This window comes from Schistocerca piceifrons, chromosome 11 (genome assembly GCF_021461385.2).
Source record: "Schistocerca piceifrons isolate TAMUIC-IGC-003096 chromosome 11, iqSchPice1.1, whole genome shotgun sequence".
NCBI classification, from domain to species: Eukaryota; Metazoa; Arthropoda; class Insecta; order Orthoptera; family Acrididae; genus Schistocerca; species Schistocerca piceifrons.
The window spans coordinates 10,903,452-10,922,514 of record NC_060148.1 but is presented as its reverse complement, the minus strand read 5'-3'; the positions used below and the strand labels follow the sequence as shown (position 1 = coordinate 10,922,514).

Sequence of the window (19,063 nt, the reverse complement as noted above, 5' to 3'; positions counted from 1 at the left end):
AGGATGTAGGTTGCAGTAGGTACTGGGAGATGAAAAAGCTTGCACAGGATAGAGTAGCATGGAGAGCTGCATCAAACCAGTCTCAGGACTGAAGACCACAACAACAACAACAACAACAACCATTGCGATCTCTTTGCTGCCTTTTGTTGTCACGTACAGTGATCGAAAGCTGTGGAACGGAATTTCGAGATTATTCTTTCGACCGTAATTCGATCTACACTAAGTGTCCACTATTATAGTCCCCTCATTTCCAGTTCTGGCTTCTCAACAGATGTGTTACCCCTTCTACAATGTGCAAATCTATGTCCATTCCAAGATGCTGTGTGTCAGCTGAACCTACCAATACCAGATGTCAGCTTTCTTCCGTATCATAATGATAATGTGGCTTATGAAGTCATATGCACACAAACTGGACACTGATAGCATTGGTTTTGTGCCTGTATTAAGTTTTGGAATGAAGATTGTGGTGACAAAGTGAAATCTACATCTACATTTATACTCTACAAGCCACCCAACGGTGTGTGGCAGAGGGCACTTTACGTGCCACTGTCATTACCTACCTTTCCTGTTCCACTCACGTATGGTTCGCGGGAAGAACGACTGCCGGAAAGCCTCTGTGCGCGCTTGAATCTCTCTAATTTCACATTTGTCATCTCCTCGGGAGCTACAAGTAGGGGGAAGCAATATATTCGATACCTCATCCAGAAACGCACCCTCTCGAAACCTGTACAGCAAGCTACATCGCGATGCAGAGTGCCTCTCCTGCAGAGTCTGCTACATGAGTTTGCTAAACATCTCTGTAACGCTATCACGCTTACCAAATAACCCTGTGATGAAACGCGCCACTCTTCTTTGGATCTTCTCTGTTACCTCCGTCAACCCGACCTGGTACGGATCCCACACCAATGAGCAATACTCAGGTATAGGTCGAACGAGTGTTTTGTAAGCCACCTCCTTTGTTGATGGACTACATTTTCTAAGGACTCCCATTGAATCTCAACCTGGCACCTGCCTTACCAACAATTAATTTTATACGATCATTCCACTTCAAATCATTCCGTAAGCATACTCCCAGATATTTTACAGAAGTAACTGCTAGCAGTGTTTGTTCCGCTATCATATAATCATACAATAAAGGATCCTTCTTTCTATGTATTCGCAGTACATTACATTTGTCTATGTTAAGGGTCAGTTGCCACTCCCTGCACCGAGTGCCTATCCACTGCAGATCTTCCTGCATTTCGCTGCAATTTTCTAATGCTGCAACTTGTCTGTATACTACAGCATCATCCACGAAAAGCCGCACGGAACTTCCAACACTATCTACTAGGTCATTTATATGTATTGTGAAAAGCAATGGTCCCATAACACTCCCCTGTGGCACGCCAGAGGTTACTTTAACGTCTGTAGACGCGTCTCCATTGAGAACAACATGCTGTGTTCTGTTTGCTAAAAACTCTTCAATCCAGCCACACAGCCGGTCTGATATTCCGTAGGCTCTTACTTTGTTTATCAGGCGACAGTGCGGAACCGTATCGAACGCCTTCCGGAAGTCGAGGAAAGTGGCATCTACCTGGGAGCCCGTATCTAATATTTTCTGGGTCTTGTGAACAAATAAAGCAAGTTGGGTCTCACACGATCTCTGTTTCCGGAATCCGTGTCGATTCCTACAGAGTAGATTCTGGGTTTCCAGAAATGACATGATACGCGAGCAAAAAACATGTTCTAAAATTCTACAAATCTATGTTTGGCTGAAATACGGTGAAATGATATCGGAAGCTTTGCTTAATCTGTTGGTGCGGCCACTCTCTAACCTCTGTCCAGTTGCCGCTCTCTGTGCTTCTCCTCCTCTTCTTCTTCTTCTTCTTCTTCTTCTTCTTCTTCTTCTTCTTGGCGTTTTGTCATTTTACAATCTCTTCGTAATGGAGGTGGTGTGCAGATCAGGAAGTAAAGAGGAGGCTAGAGTTTTGCATAACATATGTAGGGCATACAGTTTTCTAGTAACATGTATTTATTTTGGCATACCCAAAAAAAAGGTAATTATTTTTTAAAAGGAACATATTTTCAAATAGTTTACTAGACCATCTTACTCGCTTCAAAATACTCTCCGTTACAACTAATACATTTGTCCCACCAGTGCTTCCAAAGTTCGAAACATTTTTTGTTTTTTTTCTTGACTACTTCAGTGTTGCCAAATTGGAGTCCTTTCGTGCCCATTTTCATGTGTAGAGATAAGAAATAGTCACACAGAGCCAGGTCAGGTGAGTAAGGTGCATGGGGCAGTGGAACCATGCCATTTTTAGCCATAAACCATCTAACAGAGAGTTTGTGTGTGTGTGTGTGTGTGTGTGTGTGTGTAGGGGCGTTGTTGTGGTGGAAGAACCAGTCTTTTCATTCCAAAATCTTCCATTAAAATTCGTTGAACTAAGCTCCAAGACAACCACTAATCTCTGGCAGTTGATCAGTTATGTCGACAGTCTGTGAGCACGAGCCCTTGGAATTTTTCCAATATTTTCGTTGATTCGGGCAGTTGACGGATGTACAGAATGAGGGTTGTCATCAATCGAGACGTTTCCATTTTTAAATCGATCAAACCAGTCGTACACTTGAGTTTTTCTCATAGCGTCATCTCGGTAAGCTGTTTTTGACATGAAAACAGTTTCAGCAGCATTTTCACCGAACAGAGAACAAAATTTCACATCTACAGGTTGTTCACCTATACTTACCACCATAAAAAACGAAACAAGGACAACACAGCACTAGCAAAAAGAATCACTGCGGGTGAACAGAACGAGCCAGGTTGACGACACAGCGGCACTGAACGGGCAGTGAGCTGTGTGATACATGCCTAACAGCAGAAATGCGTGCTACATGAGCTCCTCACATGGCAATTTTTTTTTACACACTCTTACTCAAAAAGTATATTGTGCTATGACAATGTGTTTTACCTTCTATTTCTTGCCAACCACTTATTTAACAATGAAAACAATCAATTATTCACAAAATTATTTAATTGGATAGATAAAAAGTCTACTCACCAAGTGGCGGCAGAACATGCATGTAATAGATGGGACATAATTGGCAAGCTTTTGGAGCCAGTGGCTCTTCTTCAGGCAGAAGGTTTGTAGGGGAAGGAATGAAGGAAAAGGACTGGAGAGGTCTAGAAAAGGGGTAGATATTGGGAAAGTCACCCAGAACTGCGGTCAGGGGAGAGTTACCGTACAGGATGAGAAGGAAAGACCGATTGTCGGGCACTGCCTACTTTATGTAGTATGTACCAGGTATGCTTTAACTGTCTTTTTAAACGTGTTGGTTTTCATCACCTCTTTTGGCTCCATTGACAATTTATTTTACTGTCTGATTCCATAGTAAAAAAACATTGTTTAAAACTTTTTCTTAATTCTTTTTCCAGTATACATTAATTACGCCCGGTTTTCCTTCCACGATAGCAAATACGGTCGTTAGAGTAATAGATTGATAGAAGTACTCAGACGGTGTAGTCGGAATCCCCGACTCTTCGAGCAGTTTTGTTAAATTGACCTGATTATTTTTTCAGCCCCTTTCTATAGTTTCAATATTGTGGCCAAATATTTTGCACTCACTCTCTGCAAAATGATACTGCAGCTGAGGACCGTGCTTATATAATACGTTAGAGAAACTGGCATTAAGTGACAGCTGCCGGCTTCTCATTCGAGAGCAGCAAACGAAACAAAAATATTACCATTTCAGAAGATGACGACATGGACCACATCGACTACAACGAGGGTGCCCAGCAGCGACAGGGCGCGAGGGGCGGCGCGGGGCGAGCGGGGGCGCAGCCCGCGGGGGCGGCCGTCGCCGGCGTGCGCGAGCCGCCGCTGCCTGTGGGACCCCGCGACTCCGTCATGGTCAACCCGAAGAAGTAGGCGACTGCGACTGTGGAGGTGACGGAGGACGTCTTCACGTTTCTGACTGCTAGCCTCAAGAGTGTGAAATGAGTTTCTGAATATTTTTATAGAACTATTCCGTGTGTTAAGCTTGTTGTGTGTAACTGGTCCGTGTTAAGAGAACTGTGAAATTGATTCTGTGTAAAATCAGTTCTTCTATTTTCCGAGAAAGAGTTTGTCGCAGTGCGGGTTGTTGCGGGAGAGGTTCGGTATGGCCAGCGGACTCTCCCGCAGGTGACGGTGGGAACGGTGGCATAAGGACTCCGCGCTGCTCTCTAGTTAGCCTCTTGTGGGTTGTGAGGCATCTCACACATCACGCTTTTGTACTCGAGTGGTTTCTTTCGCTTCGGTATAAAGTTTTCTCGGTGTCCGAGCTGGGTCACGCTCGAACCGAGACTGGATCTTTCCGTGTGTATTCGGCGTCCTCACCTCCTGACGAACACGGTGAAGGACGTGTTGGAAGGCTCGAATCGGAAATGGTGCGGCTCTAACACTGAGAAGCCTTCGTGGAGGATTCTGTCACTGTCAGCTTTGGAGCTGAATCGTTTCGTCTGTGTTTGCGAGCGACACTGGAAAGAAGTGCCAATATAGAAGTAATTATCTGTGGGTGTTCCTGTCCATTCTGCAGCTGGTATTTCAATGATCTCACGTATTAAGTGAATTTCTTGTTAATCCAGCACGGAAGACCCTAATTTTTAACTGAATCCTCCATCTGTACATGTTTCTTTCTCTTAAGAAAACAACAAAAGGGGCAGCGACAGATGACACTATTTTTCATTTTGTACTGTTTTTTGACACATCTACAATTTTTGTGTCTTATAGCTTATAAGTTTGTGTCAAACATTTCACAATTTTGAGCAAATTAAAGGATATGAGCTCAGAAACTAGCCCTTATTGAGTCTTTGAGTTGTGCAAATGGGAGTAAGTAAGCCATTAATATTGGTGTGTGTCGTGGGCAGATGTTTTTGTTACTTACCTTCTTCCCTGGGTTACTTACTACCTTACATTTCTACTCTAAACTGTTTTTCTTGTTACAGGGATAACTTTTTGACTAACTTTTTGGGCTTCGAGCTCTTGTGTACCGGCTAGACAAACATATTTGAGTTGTACCTGTGCACAAAATCTTACTTCTGTGCCACTGACATTTAACGAAAATAGGTTCCGACTTCTGTTACCGTCTTCCGAAGAGGGAACGTCGTAATGGGTTTTGCACTCTGGTGGCATCTTCTAGGGTTCGGTTCTTTACTCAGACGAGTGTCTACAATGACAATCAGTTGTTCAGACTGTGTGTGCTGCTAAGCAATGTTACCTCAAATCCTGTTCACCCGTAACTCTCCTGTGTTTTGTGCAACTTCGAATATTTCTTGTCACTCTATCGCATGTCTTTCTAAAGAACCCTCAGAACTGTACAGAATTCCATTACAAATACTGCCTTTGCTACTTATTTCACTTATTGTTGCTCCAGCTTGTCACCGTAGCTTATCTGACCAAAGCCGTAGGTACTTCGAGTAAAGGTACTCTTAACTGGCCGGCTTCCCAGCGTGTGAAAGTTATTGTAGGTGGTGCTCTCAATGGACCACAAACTACTTGAAAATCATTAACAATGGGAACATTATGCACTGGTCCTCTTAGATTTTCTCTATACTTACTAGAATTGAAGCTGAGTGTTTGAACATCAATTTCGTAAAGCAGTATGATGCAACTCTCAAAACTTTTGAAAAAATTAACTTTCGAGAGTATAAGATTTTGAGCCCAGTCGAGTATAAAATGCACTGTCTACTTACACTAATGCGACCACCTGTCGAAAGTTGACTGTGAGACTTGCAGGAAAAGAGTCGGTCAGGCTCTGGAAGGTACCGACAGGGACGTGCAGGCGTGCCGTATCCAGCTGTTGGCACGAACAGCCCGAGTGAGGTACTCCCACAAGTTGTCAATTGGGAGTTTGGTGGCCACGGGAGTACGGTAAACTCGTGTCGGTGCTCTTTGGACCAGGTACTTCCACTATGAGCTGTGTGACGCGTCGCACTGTCCAGCCGGTCGATGCTGTCGTGCTGAGGAAACCCTAAGTGCTCGTACAATCCGTTGTGCCACGAAAACATTTCCGAGACTGTAATACTGCGTCCTCTGGCCCGACCCTCCAGACGATTGTCGCTCGGTATTTGCGTTCGGACATTTCACTCTGTATATGCTTACGGCCATCTGTCTGTCGGAGCATAAAACGTGATTCACCTGAAAAGACCACCTGTCGGTAGCCCCTCGGTTCATCTGGGCAATCAATTCCTCGACATATATTCGAAAAGATTTCGGGCTTGCAGCCAGTCGTTGTTAGCTTCCATCCATGATATTTCGACTGGACAACTGCCAGCCATCCTCAGGTGAGCAATCGAAGACTGATGAAGACGGCCTCCGTTCCGTAATAGAGGGTGTCCCAGCTATCTTGTCCACCCAAAATATCTCTGGAATAATAACAGCTATTGGAAAACGACTTTAACCGGTATCAATGTAGGGCTGGGGCCCATGAATGTACATATTTGGAAACATTCTAAAACGAAAGTATATGTGTTTCTTAACACAAACTTGTGTGTTTTTAACTGGACCTCTTATATTTTTTCTTCAGCAATCCATAACATGACAAAGCACATACACAATGGCATTGATTACATCGGAATATTCCCATTACATCCCAAGATATTGAGACACGAAGTTGACGCTTGAAACACCCGACATGGGCTGCTAGCGCACGTCCTGTGGCTCAGGCGTGAAGCCCATGCTGCCCGTAATCGCAGCAGGATGGCAGCAGACCGTGTTATTCGTTTCGGACCTCTTGATAAGTATGGAAGTGTGATTACGCATGTCAATCACATCGCGATTATGGGCAGCATGGGGTTCACGCCTGAGCCTCAGGACATGCGCTAGCAGCGCATGTTGGGCGTTTCAAGCGTCAACTTCGTGTCTCAATATCTCGGGATGTAATGGGAATATTCTGATCCAATCAACGCCATTGTGTATGTGCTTTGTCATGCTATGGATTGCTGAAGAAAAAATATAGGAGGTCCATTTAAAAAAGCATAAGTTTGTGTTAAAAACACACATGCTTTTGTTTTAGAATGTTTCCAAATATGTACATTCATGGGCCCCAGTCCTACATTGATACCGGTGGAAGTCGTTTTACAATAGCTGTTATTGTTCCAGAGATATTTTGGGTGGACAAGATAGCTGGGACACCCTGTATATAGCATGCAGCGTGCATGCGTCAAAATCATATGGACAGACAAACCGCACCGCCCACCAGCAGCGCCCTCGCTGGTGGAACTGCAGAACTCGGCTGTCTTCGGCATCGTCAATTGCCGCGGCCATCGGAGTACTCTGACGTGTTCATCTGGAGCAGATCTGAGAGATTATCTAGCTGGTAGCCATTGTGGCGGTTGATAAGATTGTCTGTCATGCGAATTTCCACCGATTCTTTTATGACGGAGTCCCAAAAGGATGTTGCTGTGGCCAAAATTGTTGTCTTGTCACACTCCATTCGTCAGTCTTCGATGGCTCACCTGAGGGTGGCTGGCAGTTGTCCGGTCGAAATATCGTGGATGGAAGCTGACGACGACCGGCTGCGAGCCCGAAATCTTTTTGAATATTTAGTTCACCGGGAAGATTTTAAATTTCACAATTCCTCGACAGCTGTATGTCTGTTCAGCCGCACACATTTCTGCAGCTCTGTAATGCCCCTGTCACCTGTGGCCCATGGTGCACCACACCTGCTTCGGTGCCGGTTGCGGTTAGCACAGTTTTGCCTCACTCAGTATACTTTAACCGCAGCGGTATGTGAACAGTTCACGTACTAAACCATTTTGGAAATTCTTCCACCCTCGGCCTGAAAGCCGATAATCGTGTTCTTTTGGATGTCGGATACGTTGCTCTGTTTCTGCGTGACGACAGTGACTGTACTATTTTCCTGTGCTGCCACCTGCTGTCTCCGATTGGTTATTGCACGTTAATATCGAGCGTAGGCTGTGGTCGCATTAGTGTGACTGGACCGTTTATTTCTAGCTAATTAACGTAGCTTCTGGTAGTTTGTATACCTCCTGATTGTGAAGGTGCTGGTTTGAATCTGATTAGTACCACTGCTTTTTATTTTGTAAATTCACTGTTGGGAATCTTAAGAAACATGGAATCATACTTTTTAATAAAAGAAAAAACTTGATGTTAATTTCTGATCATATGAAGAGACAAATATTCACGACAGTTGTATTTTATTTCCTATTTGATGTTTCACAGATTCAGTATTTCTCAATTAATATTTCAAATTGTTAATAAATATGGTATTTAAAAAAAGAAAACAACCAATGGTACTAATCAGATTCTAACCAGCAGCTTCACAATTAGAAGACATACATGCTATCAGAGACTACGTTAATTGGTCACAGAAAAATAAATTGAAGTTTGATAGACAGATGTGAAATACTCGTTTAACCGTAGGACATTTCACATACGTCTACGAATTTCTAATTTATTTTCACATGATCAGTAATTAATAATAAAAGTACATTATTTTTGTTAGCAAATTATGACTGGCTATTTGTTACTTAACATTTCCATTCGATGATAAATCTTGTTTTTCTTCATCTTTTTCTCGTGTCTCTGTCTCGCAGCGGCACAGGATCGGCCCGGCTATTAAAGGATTCAGCGCGGCCGCTATCGTGGGTGGCCAGATGACATTCTTGTCACTACCCCCTTACCCCCCCCCCCTTGATGGAATCTGTGTTCCTCATCTGTCTGTGTGTAGTTATTCGTGTGAAAGTGAGCAAAAGTCTTCTAAATGTTTGCAAATTGCGTAACTGAGGAGCAACACGGATACTGGGCCAGTATCCTACGGGGGTCGGAAACAGCCTAAAAACCAGATTTGGCCAGCCGGACTCGCCAACCCTCGCCGTCAGTCCACCGGGTGGACTCCTTCCTGGGCTGAAACACCTCCCCGTACCAGATGTGGTGCTCTAACGTGCACAGCTGTCTTAGAGGGTTGCGTTTGATAAGAAATGTGGAGTTTAAATAAAACTAAAAAGTACAGTGCTGTTAATCAGATTTAAACTATTGACTTCGCTATTAGAAGACTTGGACGCTACACACTCGGATACTGGAGAATAAACCTTCCTTCGAGCATGGCACCCTCTCCAGGGGGATGAGCTGAATTGTGTCTCACTGATTGCACTGCTTATTCACTTGTTTTGTCATAAGATCTCACTACTTAAACACATTATAAATGGTGTCTAGCTTCGCAGAAAGACGTTTGTGACATAAAAGCACAACAATAGAAATATTGTTCTGTTCTCTCATTACTACTGTAGGGCTTCGTATTAAATGAAGAATTCTGTTGCAATCGGAGGAAAATGTTATGCTCTGCCTTAAATGGAATGGCTTTTGACTGGAGATCCATCTGAATTCCTGAGGTGTCTAGACTTCTTTGAACCGAGTGAGGTGAAACTAATGCGTCAGGTAGTTGTTTTGGGAATGCTTTCCTTCTATACAGTTTTCATCTTTGCCAAAATATATTACTTGGGCATTGGTTCTACTCATGTGTACCGTTGCAGAAAATATTACTATCTCCGACGGGGCACGTTTAGTCCGACATTGTAATGGACGAGTGTTCTCACTGCTTTGGCAGAGCTTTAGGTCGAGGGAACTTTATCACATTTTGTCTTTTTTTTTCTTTCCACTAAAGCGACTGTTATTTCCGTCAGTACCTGGCAAACATCAGCTCCGTCAGCAAAATCTTCATCTCCAGAACCATCTCAAATTTAAGGTTCGCAGGAGAGCTTCTGTGAAGTTTGGAAGGTAGGAGACGAGGTACTGGCAGAAGTAAAGCTGTGAGTACCGGGCGTGAGTTGTGCTTCGGTAGCTCAGATGGTAGAGCACTTGCCCGCGAAAGGCAAAGGTCCCGAGTTCGAGTCTCGGTCGGGCACACAGTTTTAATCTGCCAGGAAGTTTCATATCAGCACACACTCCGCTGCAGAGTGGAAATCTCATTCTGGCGTCTCAAATTTCATTATTATCCCCTTCAAACATCCTTTGGATTTCTTCAACACGTCTTCTGTGGAGTAGATTGTGTGTCTTGGTCCAACCTGCCACAGTTGAGTATAGTCCTCCTAAAATACTAAAATTGCTATAAAATTCCACAATCGTATCCAGTGTATCAGTTTTGTACCCGATATTCGGACAACCTAACAAACAATCAGCGGTCCAAAAAAGAAAATAAATGCATTTTGCTTTTAAAGTAGCTCTGTACTTCTTACAAATGAGAGTGAAATCTAATTAAATGTGCTGTTGAAATGAAACTGGAATGGGTCCAGTGCGTCAGATTCAGTAGTCACCACATATCTCAACAATGCAGTTCTTCTGATTCCGAAGCAAATGACAGTGGAAAGGGTTCGCACCAGTGAATCTGGTAGCAACACGATGTCACTGCTGTCTGTCATTAACGAGTAATTGACAGAAAATTAAGACAGCCACCAATTTGATCAGCTGTGTCTGACGGAATGTTTTTTTGGAGAATTGTGTCGTACTGCTTTAGGAAATGTGGTGGCCGGTTAGTGACCGTCTGAGCCTGTAACTACGAATAAAATTGAAAAGGGCTGGTGTGTTAGACCTGCTGGTAAATTACAAAAGTCGTTGAAAGTGGCGTTCATTATGCTGCTCACATAATCGAATAAAATACTGCATGTTCTTAAACGTGTGTTGGAATTTTTAGTGAGGAGCTGATATGACACTCTGTTAGAATTTCTTTCTGCAATAAGGGGACAATTAGTTTCGTAAGTACCGTAGGAAACAATCAAATGAGGAGAAATGGAGAGGTGAGTGGTGCCGCACCTCCTTTAAACGTCTTTGAAATTACTTGTCTGTGAAAGTGAAACTCTCCAGAAAGTTGTGGCACCGGCTTCTGAGCCGCAGCATTGCCATGCTGAAACCACAGGTGTTGTGTCTTGTCTTCAAGCATATTGTTGCACTGATAGCAGTAATGCTGCTACAGTACTTTGTATTTATTGTTTGGGAATACAGGGTGTACATAAAGTCTGGGAACACTTTCAATTATTTACTGCACAAGAACATTGTACAGATGTCATACATATTGCTTTTTGAAGAGAAACTGTGAAAGTTTTTTTTTTTACAAACATAAAATATGTGAACCACTAGTGACTTGGCAGATGACAGTACAGTAATATAATTCTTGCCATACCCGTCCCAGCATGGCATCGGTGACTGTGGCAGTCGCTTCCCCTATTCTCTCCCGGAGCTCTGCTACATCACACGGTCGAGGCGGTACACACACCAGATCTTAAACGTGTCCCCACAGAAAAAAGTCGCACCGAGTGAGATCTGGTGGTCGGGGAGACCATTTCGTGAAACAGCTGTCCCCTTTGGCTCGTTCCGCACCTGAACTCGCCACGTTTGCGACTAGCGTCGACTGTCGGCAAATTACCAAACTACGCAGTGGCGGTATATGTGGAAAAAAAGCTTTCAGGTTTTCTCTTCAAAATGAAATATGCACAATAGCTGTACAGTGTTTGGTTCTTGTGCAACAAATAACTGAAAGTGTTCCCGGACTTCGTGTACACCGTGTAGTAGTTCTTAAAATCTGGCCTTCTCGCCTACAAATAAACGGCTGTAGTATCGAAGCAGAACTTCTGCATCGGTTACGTCTCAACTGTATGCGAGACAAAATGACAAACCTGTATTCCTCCCTTCCGCGGGCTTCAAACTACTGACCACACGGGTCAACTTTTCGCACCCCTCTATCTTTCTCTCGGAGCAGTGACAAGTTGGGACAGAAATATTTGCTACGGCGGCCAGTCCCAATACATTTGTAGTACACAGTCTTACTTAATCGGTAAACTTTATGAAATAACTGGCTCCTGATGTCAAGCACAGATATTCCAGTTTCTTACTGTGAGTCATCCCCTTAAGTTGCTGACATTAATGTAAAACTCTACAAGAAATCTGCTTAAATTTTACTAAGTTAGCACAGAAGACAGACATAAATGCACACTAAAGCTTCTGTTGTGGCAATTGTGGGCAGCTGTTAGCTGTAGGTGGTACTTACTAAAAGACAACACACACTGAAACTTGATGCACAAAATGGAAACGTCATTGCTTCTCGAGCTCTACCGGATAAACAATCATCTGGAAATTGATTTCAGGCATACAGACAGAGAAATGCCTTGAAAGTCATCAACTGTCCGTGTACTCCCATGTACGTCAGTTACTTACCTTGAGACCACAGATAATTTCGGACAAAAATTCTTGAATCAGCATTACAAGAGTGACACTTTTAAGAGTAATTCTGACATTAGGTAAGGAAGTGCCTTAACAATAAAAAATCTTGTTGCAGTGCTGTGTGTCTGATAAGACAACAATTTGCCTAACAGCCTGAAGGTACTCTGAATGCTAAGCACCCTCCAGCATTTACTATCTCATAGCATGCCTATGGACAGTGCCTCACTGCTCTAACTTTTGTAACCCCTGGCAGGAACTTTCTAATTATTACACTTTTTTCTGATACTCAGTTTCATGTTCCATGGATCATTTTGACAATAAATTGTAATTATGTGGAATGAGTCATTTTACATTCACATCACAAACTAATTGGTAAATGTTGCTACATGCTTTTTTAAAAAGAAAAGAAAAAAAGATAGACACACAGATGTGAGTTAGTAATTCCTGGCCACCACCTTTTACACATTACAATAATAGAAATTCTTCTGTGGACAGGGTGGGTTATCAATGAGAAACATTTTCAATTTATTTTCAAATTTTAGTTTCCTATTTGTCAGTGATCAAAAATGTAACAGTTGTTTACAAGCTGATCACGGGTGGGCACCATGTTACTCTCGCAGCATGTTTTCGAGCACTGAAGACGTCCTTTCTTAAGTACGAGTTACCCCAGAACATTATTCTGTATGACATTATTGTGTGAAAATATGTCCTGTTACCGATTTGTCTCTCCACAAGAATTGCAATGATTCAGAGTGCAAATGTGGCTGAACTGAGTAATTTTAGGAATTCCAAAATCTGCTTCCTCTAGTTTCAATGTTCACCAATGTGGAAACCTAAAAATTTTGAAGTTTCCATCTTACTTACTGTTTTTTCAACATGCAGGAAAAGCTAGATTGTTACTTATCATAAAGGAGACACATTAAGTGCAGCTGAATGTGTCCTACATTGTTGATATTCCTACATGAATTTCCCTGTGCTTGATTTCTTGAACATGTGTTAGTCTTACCACTGGTCTAGTACCTCTAGAAGTGCACAAGTGAGCGTATTGTGTCTTTTTAAAATTGAGAATGAGACCATATGCAAAAAACCAGACAGTGCCACTTCTTAAGAATATTGTTTACCCTTTCCTCTGTTTCAGCTATCCCATTTACTGAATATGCACTTACACAGCCGGGCAACATCATTACGAGTCTTAATATTTGTACTGTCGTCACATACTTTCGAGGGGGGGAATTTGAAATTATGACATTGTAAGGGACTTCTGAGGGCTCTGTACTTACCAGTTTTCACAACAGTCTCAATCTTCAAGGAACTGGTATTCTGTTTGTAAAATATAGCCTTATTTCTTCACTCTAGCTTATTTTTATTCCTTTTGTTATTTTAAACATATTTAAGTTATTATTTGCTGTTCAAATAAGTAATTGTATTGAATCCTGCAAGTTTATTTTGTACGAATACTTGTTTGTTTGTCGGAATACGTTATTTTGTACCGCTTCTGTACTTAAAGTGTGGCAGCACCTCGAGCATACGTGTTGATGTAATGTGTGAATCACATTTAGACTTTGTCTTGTGGTCTTTTTTATACTGGCTTGTACCTTTTCAGTGTTATGTAGCGGTTTAATAAAAAAATTACTCTCTTCTAACTTGTGCGTTTTATTCCTCTCAGAAAATATAAAAGTCCTAGTGTGAAAGATCAACAACCAATGATGGCAGAAGCATCTTTTGCATTGACATTTGTATGCTTCTGAAAGTTCCAGGGAGAAAAATTTGTGGAAAGAAATCAGCATTTAGATAAATGGCACTTCTCAAAAGTGAGAACTAATCATAAAAAATATGACTGCCTCAAGTAATAGTCTTTTGCAGTATCACAATCATTTGTTTATTAATTCATTCATTCTTTTATTCACTCATTGATTCATCCATTCACTCATTCATTCCCACGTAAGGTTCCTCGAAGCTAACCACGAATGAGAGCATTTAGGAGTATGGAATGACGCAAATTATTCATTGACAGGCAGCTGCAGTTACCGGAGGCTGTTTCTGTGAAGTAGACCAACAACAAACTGTGACCAGTGTTGTTCTGCTGTCACAGTTATTAGTGGGAGTTTCTTTGAGATTACTTTACGTATGTATTTGTATATTAAGAGAAATATGGCAACTTCAGAAATAACCACTACTCCTGCTGTTACACTTCTAGGCTTGTATTTGTATCCCATGCTTTGCGTGGCCTGGTAAAAGCATGTGCCTAGAAACCAAAAGGTTACGGGATAGAATCCCAGGCAGACTGTGGAATATCTCACTCTGTCTTTAACGTAGTCTTCACCTCGTGATAAAATTCTACGGAACTCGGTGCCGTTTTCGTGAATTCGATATTGATTGTGACCACTTAATCTTTTGAAAATAGATAGCTTCAGACAAAAACTGCTTTGTAAACTGTAGCCTAAAATTCTATATAATAAGAGTGACACACGCTGAAGGTGGTGTGGGGGTGAATTGGGAGGGGCTGGCAGGTAGAGGAGGAAACTGTCGGACGGAGGGTCCGGGGACACCGTGTTGCCCGAGACCGAGTCCGGGACGATTACGGAGGCAGAGGTTGTGTCGTAAGGATAGTAGCTCAGAGGAGCTGGTACGGAGGGAAGGATCCAAAGGGCTCAGGTTGCGAAGCATACGATGAAATTGAACGTGTTGTGCTCAGCTGCGTGTTGTGCCACTGGTGGTCCACTTTGTTCCTGACTACTGTTTGCCAGTGACCATTCATCCTGATGGACAGTCGTACCAACATACGAGGCATTGGACCAGAGATGGTATATGACGTGGCTGCTTTCACAGGTGGCCTGGCCTCTGATAGGGTAATTATCCCCCTCAGTTTCAGTCGATCCATTGTCCCCAAACCCTCCACGTGACAGTTGCCTCTTCTGCTGTTCTGTCACCCCCTCCCAGTTCAGATCCCAACGTTGCCTTCAGAGTGTGCCACATCCTACCAGCCCTATAATTATACCTACCACCACTCCCTCCCTCATTCCTAGCCAGTAGACTGGCAGCCTCCCTCTGACTCGCTAGCCAGCCAACCACCTCGACCCACCCCACCCAAACAGCTAGTCCACCAGTGAAACAATGGCATTAGCACTATTAATCCGTGTGTGTGTGTGTGTGTGTGTGTGTGTGTGTCCGTGTGTGTGAGAGGTCAACAAGGTCAAGCGATAAGTCTATTAATAGCACAAAACTGTTGCGTCCTTGAGGCCCCCGGTTCGTGACGTACCCGTGTCCGGTTAATGGCTGACGCTACAGATCAGTTTGCATACAGATGAATTTATTTATGAAAATAGAAAGTACAGTCACCAACAAACTTTACATACTCACGTGCTTCTTTACCTTTAACCCAAATGAATACAGACTCATTTACAGATATTTTTCTCTTATTATGAGTATACAAAGACAATGCAGAAGGCGACATATAAGCAGATTTACCAAAGTCTTTATTAGCAAGTTCTGCCATATGGTAGGTACGATAGGCAATACTGTCTCTATCGACAAAATTTTCGAGTCCAGGAACACTACGTACTCCTGTACCTCCACGTACAATGGCTACAGTGAGCCAACCGTTACCATGATCGAAAGTATCATTAATATCAATACTAAAATTAAGTCTACAACCACAGAAAACACGAGTTCCGTCGACAAGTGCAGTAGCAGCAACACTCTTAACTGGAATGCAGTTCTTCTCGTCTCCAGCAGTTGTGGCGAACTCCATGTTCTCGATGGTTTTATAAACTGTCTGTTTAGAACAGCGACGAAATCTCCTGTAAGACATTGTGGCGCGTGCGCGTTTTAGGATACCAAATCAAAGGATACTTCTTCTTTGTTTTGTATGTGCCTACTGACAACTTGACCTTCTGCTTTTCGGTGAGTGGTCTTCTTTAATCCAGAAGTATTTACATTATGCAAGAACTTTCCTGCAAATTGTAAAGCTGACAAACCTTGTCTCGCAGAACTACTACATTTACCCCACCTTCCAAAATCCCCTCCCACCACCACCACACAGAATCCAGAACCTCCCCCCAGGGGGTCCACAACTCTTTTGTGGATATGTGTGTAGCGAGCAGGGGACCCCGAGCTAATGTGGCCTTCCTTCCTTTCCGGGCTGCGTACCTTCCCTTTCCGCATCCTTCCCCATCCTCCACCTTCGCTCCCCCCCCCCCCCTCACCTCTGGCTCTTTCCTTCCCTTTCTTCCCCTCTGGGAGTATGGTTTGTGCCTACGTTCGGAGACGGACGCTCGTAAATGTACCGCATTCTTCGCCTTCCTTGCTTGTATGTCTTCATCCTTCCTTTGTCCTTCCCTTTTCCTTACCTCTTCTCTTTACCCTTTTCTCCGCTGCGGCGTTTGAGACCTCTCTTCTTTCCTTTCCCTTTCTCTTTCTTCCTCCCTGTGCGTGTCTGAAGGCCGACCCACGGCTTTTTGTGCGTAGCCGGTGACGGGGTAACGCGTAATTCCCCGCCCCGGGTAGACAGGTAGGACACGTACGTACCCCCTGGTAACGGCCAGGCCCAGGGAGGGGTGATTACCCGAGCTGATACCTTCCGAAAGTGCCGATTGGTCCCTCCATCCGTTTCTTGGGAGGTGTGAACAATCACCTAAGGCGGGAGTGCCCTCAGAGAGGGCCCCCACAAGGGAGGAGCGCGCCATCGGAGACGCCGGTAATCGTGGGGGATTCTTCCGCAATGGTTTCCTCACCTTCCACTATGTCTGCTCACAAAAGTAAGTTCACTGAGTCTCAGCCACAGTCAGTTCTTCCATCGTTGCCGCAGTTCCTTGTTGTTTCTCGGTCTGACGAAGGTCACGACTTCTCCACGGTCAACCCTTTCATTATTCAGAAAGGCGTCGACGCAATTGCAGGTCCTGTAAAGTCTTGTTCCTGATTACGGAATGGCACCTTGTTGTTAGAAGCAGTCAGTGCCGTCCAGGCACAAAAATTGCTGCGTACTTCACTGCTCCACACCTTCCCTGACCGGGTGGAACCGCACCGTACTTTAAATTCCTCGCGTGGAGTCGTTTATACACGCTCCCTCGATAGATTGTCTGACGAAGAAATTCAGCAGTACCTGTCTGACCAGGGCGTAACGGCTGTTCATAGGGTTATGAAAAGGGTTGACACGAACATCATTCCAACCCGCACTGTCTTCTTGACATTTGACAAAGTTCAACTCCCATCGAAAATCAAAGCAGGCTATGAGATAATTTCCGTTCGCCCTTACGTCCCGAACCCTACGCGTTGCTATCGGTGTCAGCGGTTCAATCACACCAGCCAGTCCTGTTCCAATCTGGCCAAATGTGTTACGTGTGGCAAGGATGCCCATGAGGGTGCTTGTCCACCTCCGTCCCCTCGCTGCATCAACTGTATGGGTGACCACGCTGCTTCCTCTCGAGATTGCCTCGTTTTTAAGGACGAAAAGCTCATCCAGGAAATCAGAGTGAAGGAAAAGGTGTCGACCTTTGCTGCTCGAAAATTATTCGCCAGTCGACAGATTACCGTGCCTCAGACAGGAAAATACAGCACTGTCCTTGCTTCTCCTCGGCCAACAAAGGAGGCGGCCACGCAGACTTGCGACCTCACCTTTAGTACCACGGTCGTCAGATCGGCCAGCGCAAAGATCGCCCGTTCAACCTCACCACTTTCGCCTGCCCACTCTCTGGCTCACCCTTCGTCGGGTTCTGCTAAATCTCGAGCCCAAAAGTCAGACACCAAGACTTCGAAAAAAGGGGATACTCGTGAAGAGTTTTTATGTACCCCAACTTCCCAACCATCGGTTCCTCCTTCATCTAAACATCTTACTTCCAAGAAGGCTACAAAGAAACCCAGTTCATCTCCTTCTCCGCCAAGGCGTGTCCCATCTACAGCACCACCTGGCGGAAATCGCCCTCGGCCGTCTTCTGTGTCGCCGAGGCGCACTGCTGGCGGCCGATCACCCGGCCGATTGCTGGTGGCAGGAGCTGCTCCTGAACAACCTATGGATCAGGATCTTCTGCCTTCGGCTGAATGCCACTCCATGCTGTCGGTCGCAAGCTCTGAGCAGTCGTTGAGTTGACGGCAACTTTGGTCACAATCCTCCATTTTCTGTTCACCCTATGTCCATTATCCACTGGAATATCCGCGGCATTCGAGCCGATCGGGATGAATTGTCGATCCTCTTAAGATCCTACTCGCCGGTCATCTTCTGTCTTCAGGAAACAAAGCTGCGTCCCCAAGACCGCTTTGTTCTCCCTCACTTTCAGTCCGTCCGATATGATCTCCCCTCTGTTGAAGGCACTCCAGCTCATGGAGGACTCATGATTCTTCTCCGTAGTACTCTCCATTATCACCCAATCCACTTAAACACTTCCTTTCAAGCTGTCGCCGTCTGTCATTCCCTTTCTGGATACACGTTCTCTCTTTGTACTGTATACATTCCATCGTCCACACCAATGGCACGAGCTGATCTCCTTCATCTTCTTGGTCAGCTTCCACCCCCCTATTTGCTGGTTGGGGACTTCAATGCCCACCACCCGCTTTGGAGATCTCCACATCCTTGTCCACGTGGCTCACTATTGCTAGACGTCTTCCACCAAGCGGATCTAGTTTGCCTCAACACTGGGGTCCCTACATTTTCGTCTGCCTCCACGACAAATTTCTCTCATTTGGACCTTGCGGTCGGTACTGTTCCGCTACCTCGGCGCTTCGAATGGTTTGCCCTTGATGATACACACTCGAGTGACCACTTTCCATGTGTCCTTAGACTGCAGCCTCAACTGCCATATATGCGGCCGCGACGCTGGAAGTTTGCCCAAGCCGATTGGACACTTTTTTCGTCTCTAGCGACATTCCCAGCGTCGACG

General features: G+C 44.3%; 1 protein-coding gene across 1 annotated transcript in view; it reads left to right on the top strand.

The window, feature by feature from the left end:
* LOC124720212 (Golgi integral membrane protein 4-like) overlaps nt 1-3,905 on the top strand; it is a 140,723-nt gene extending 136,818 nt beyond the window's left edge. The window contains exon 11 of the mRNA XM_047245535.1: nt 3,730-3,905. Within this exon, the coding sequence (XP_047101491.1) occupies nt 3,730-3,905 (176 nt within the window). The remainder of the gene's footprint in view (nt 1-3,729) is intronic.
* Nucleotides 3,906-19,063: the final 15,158 nt, after the last annotated feature.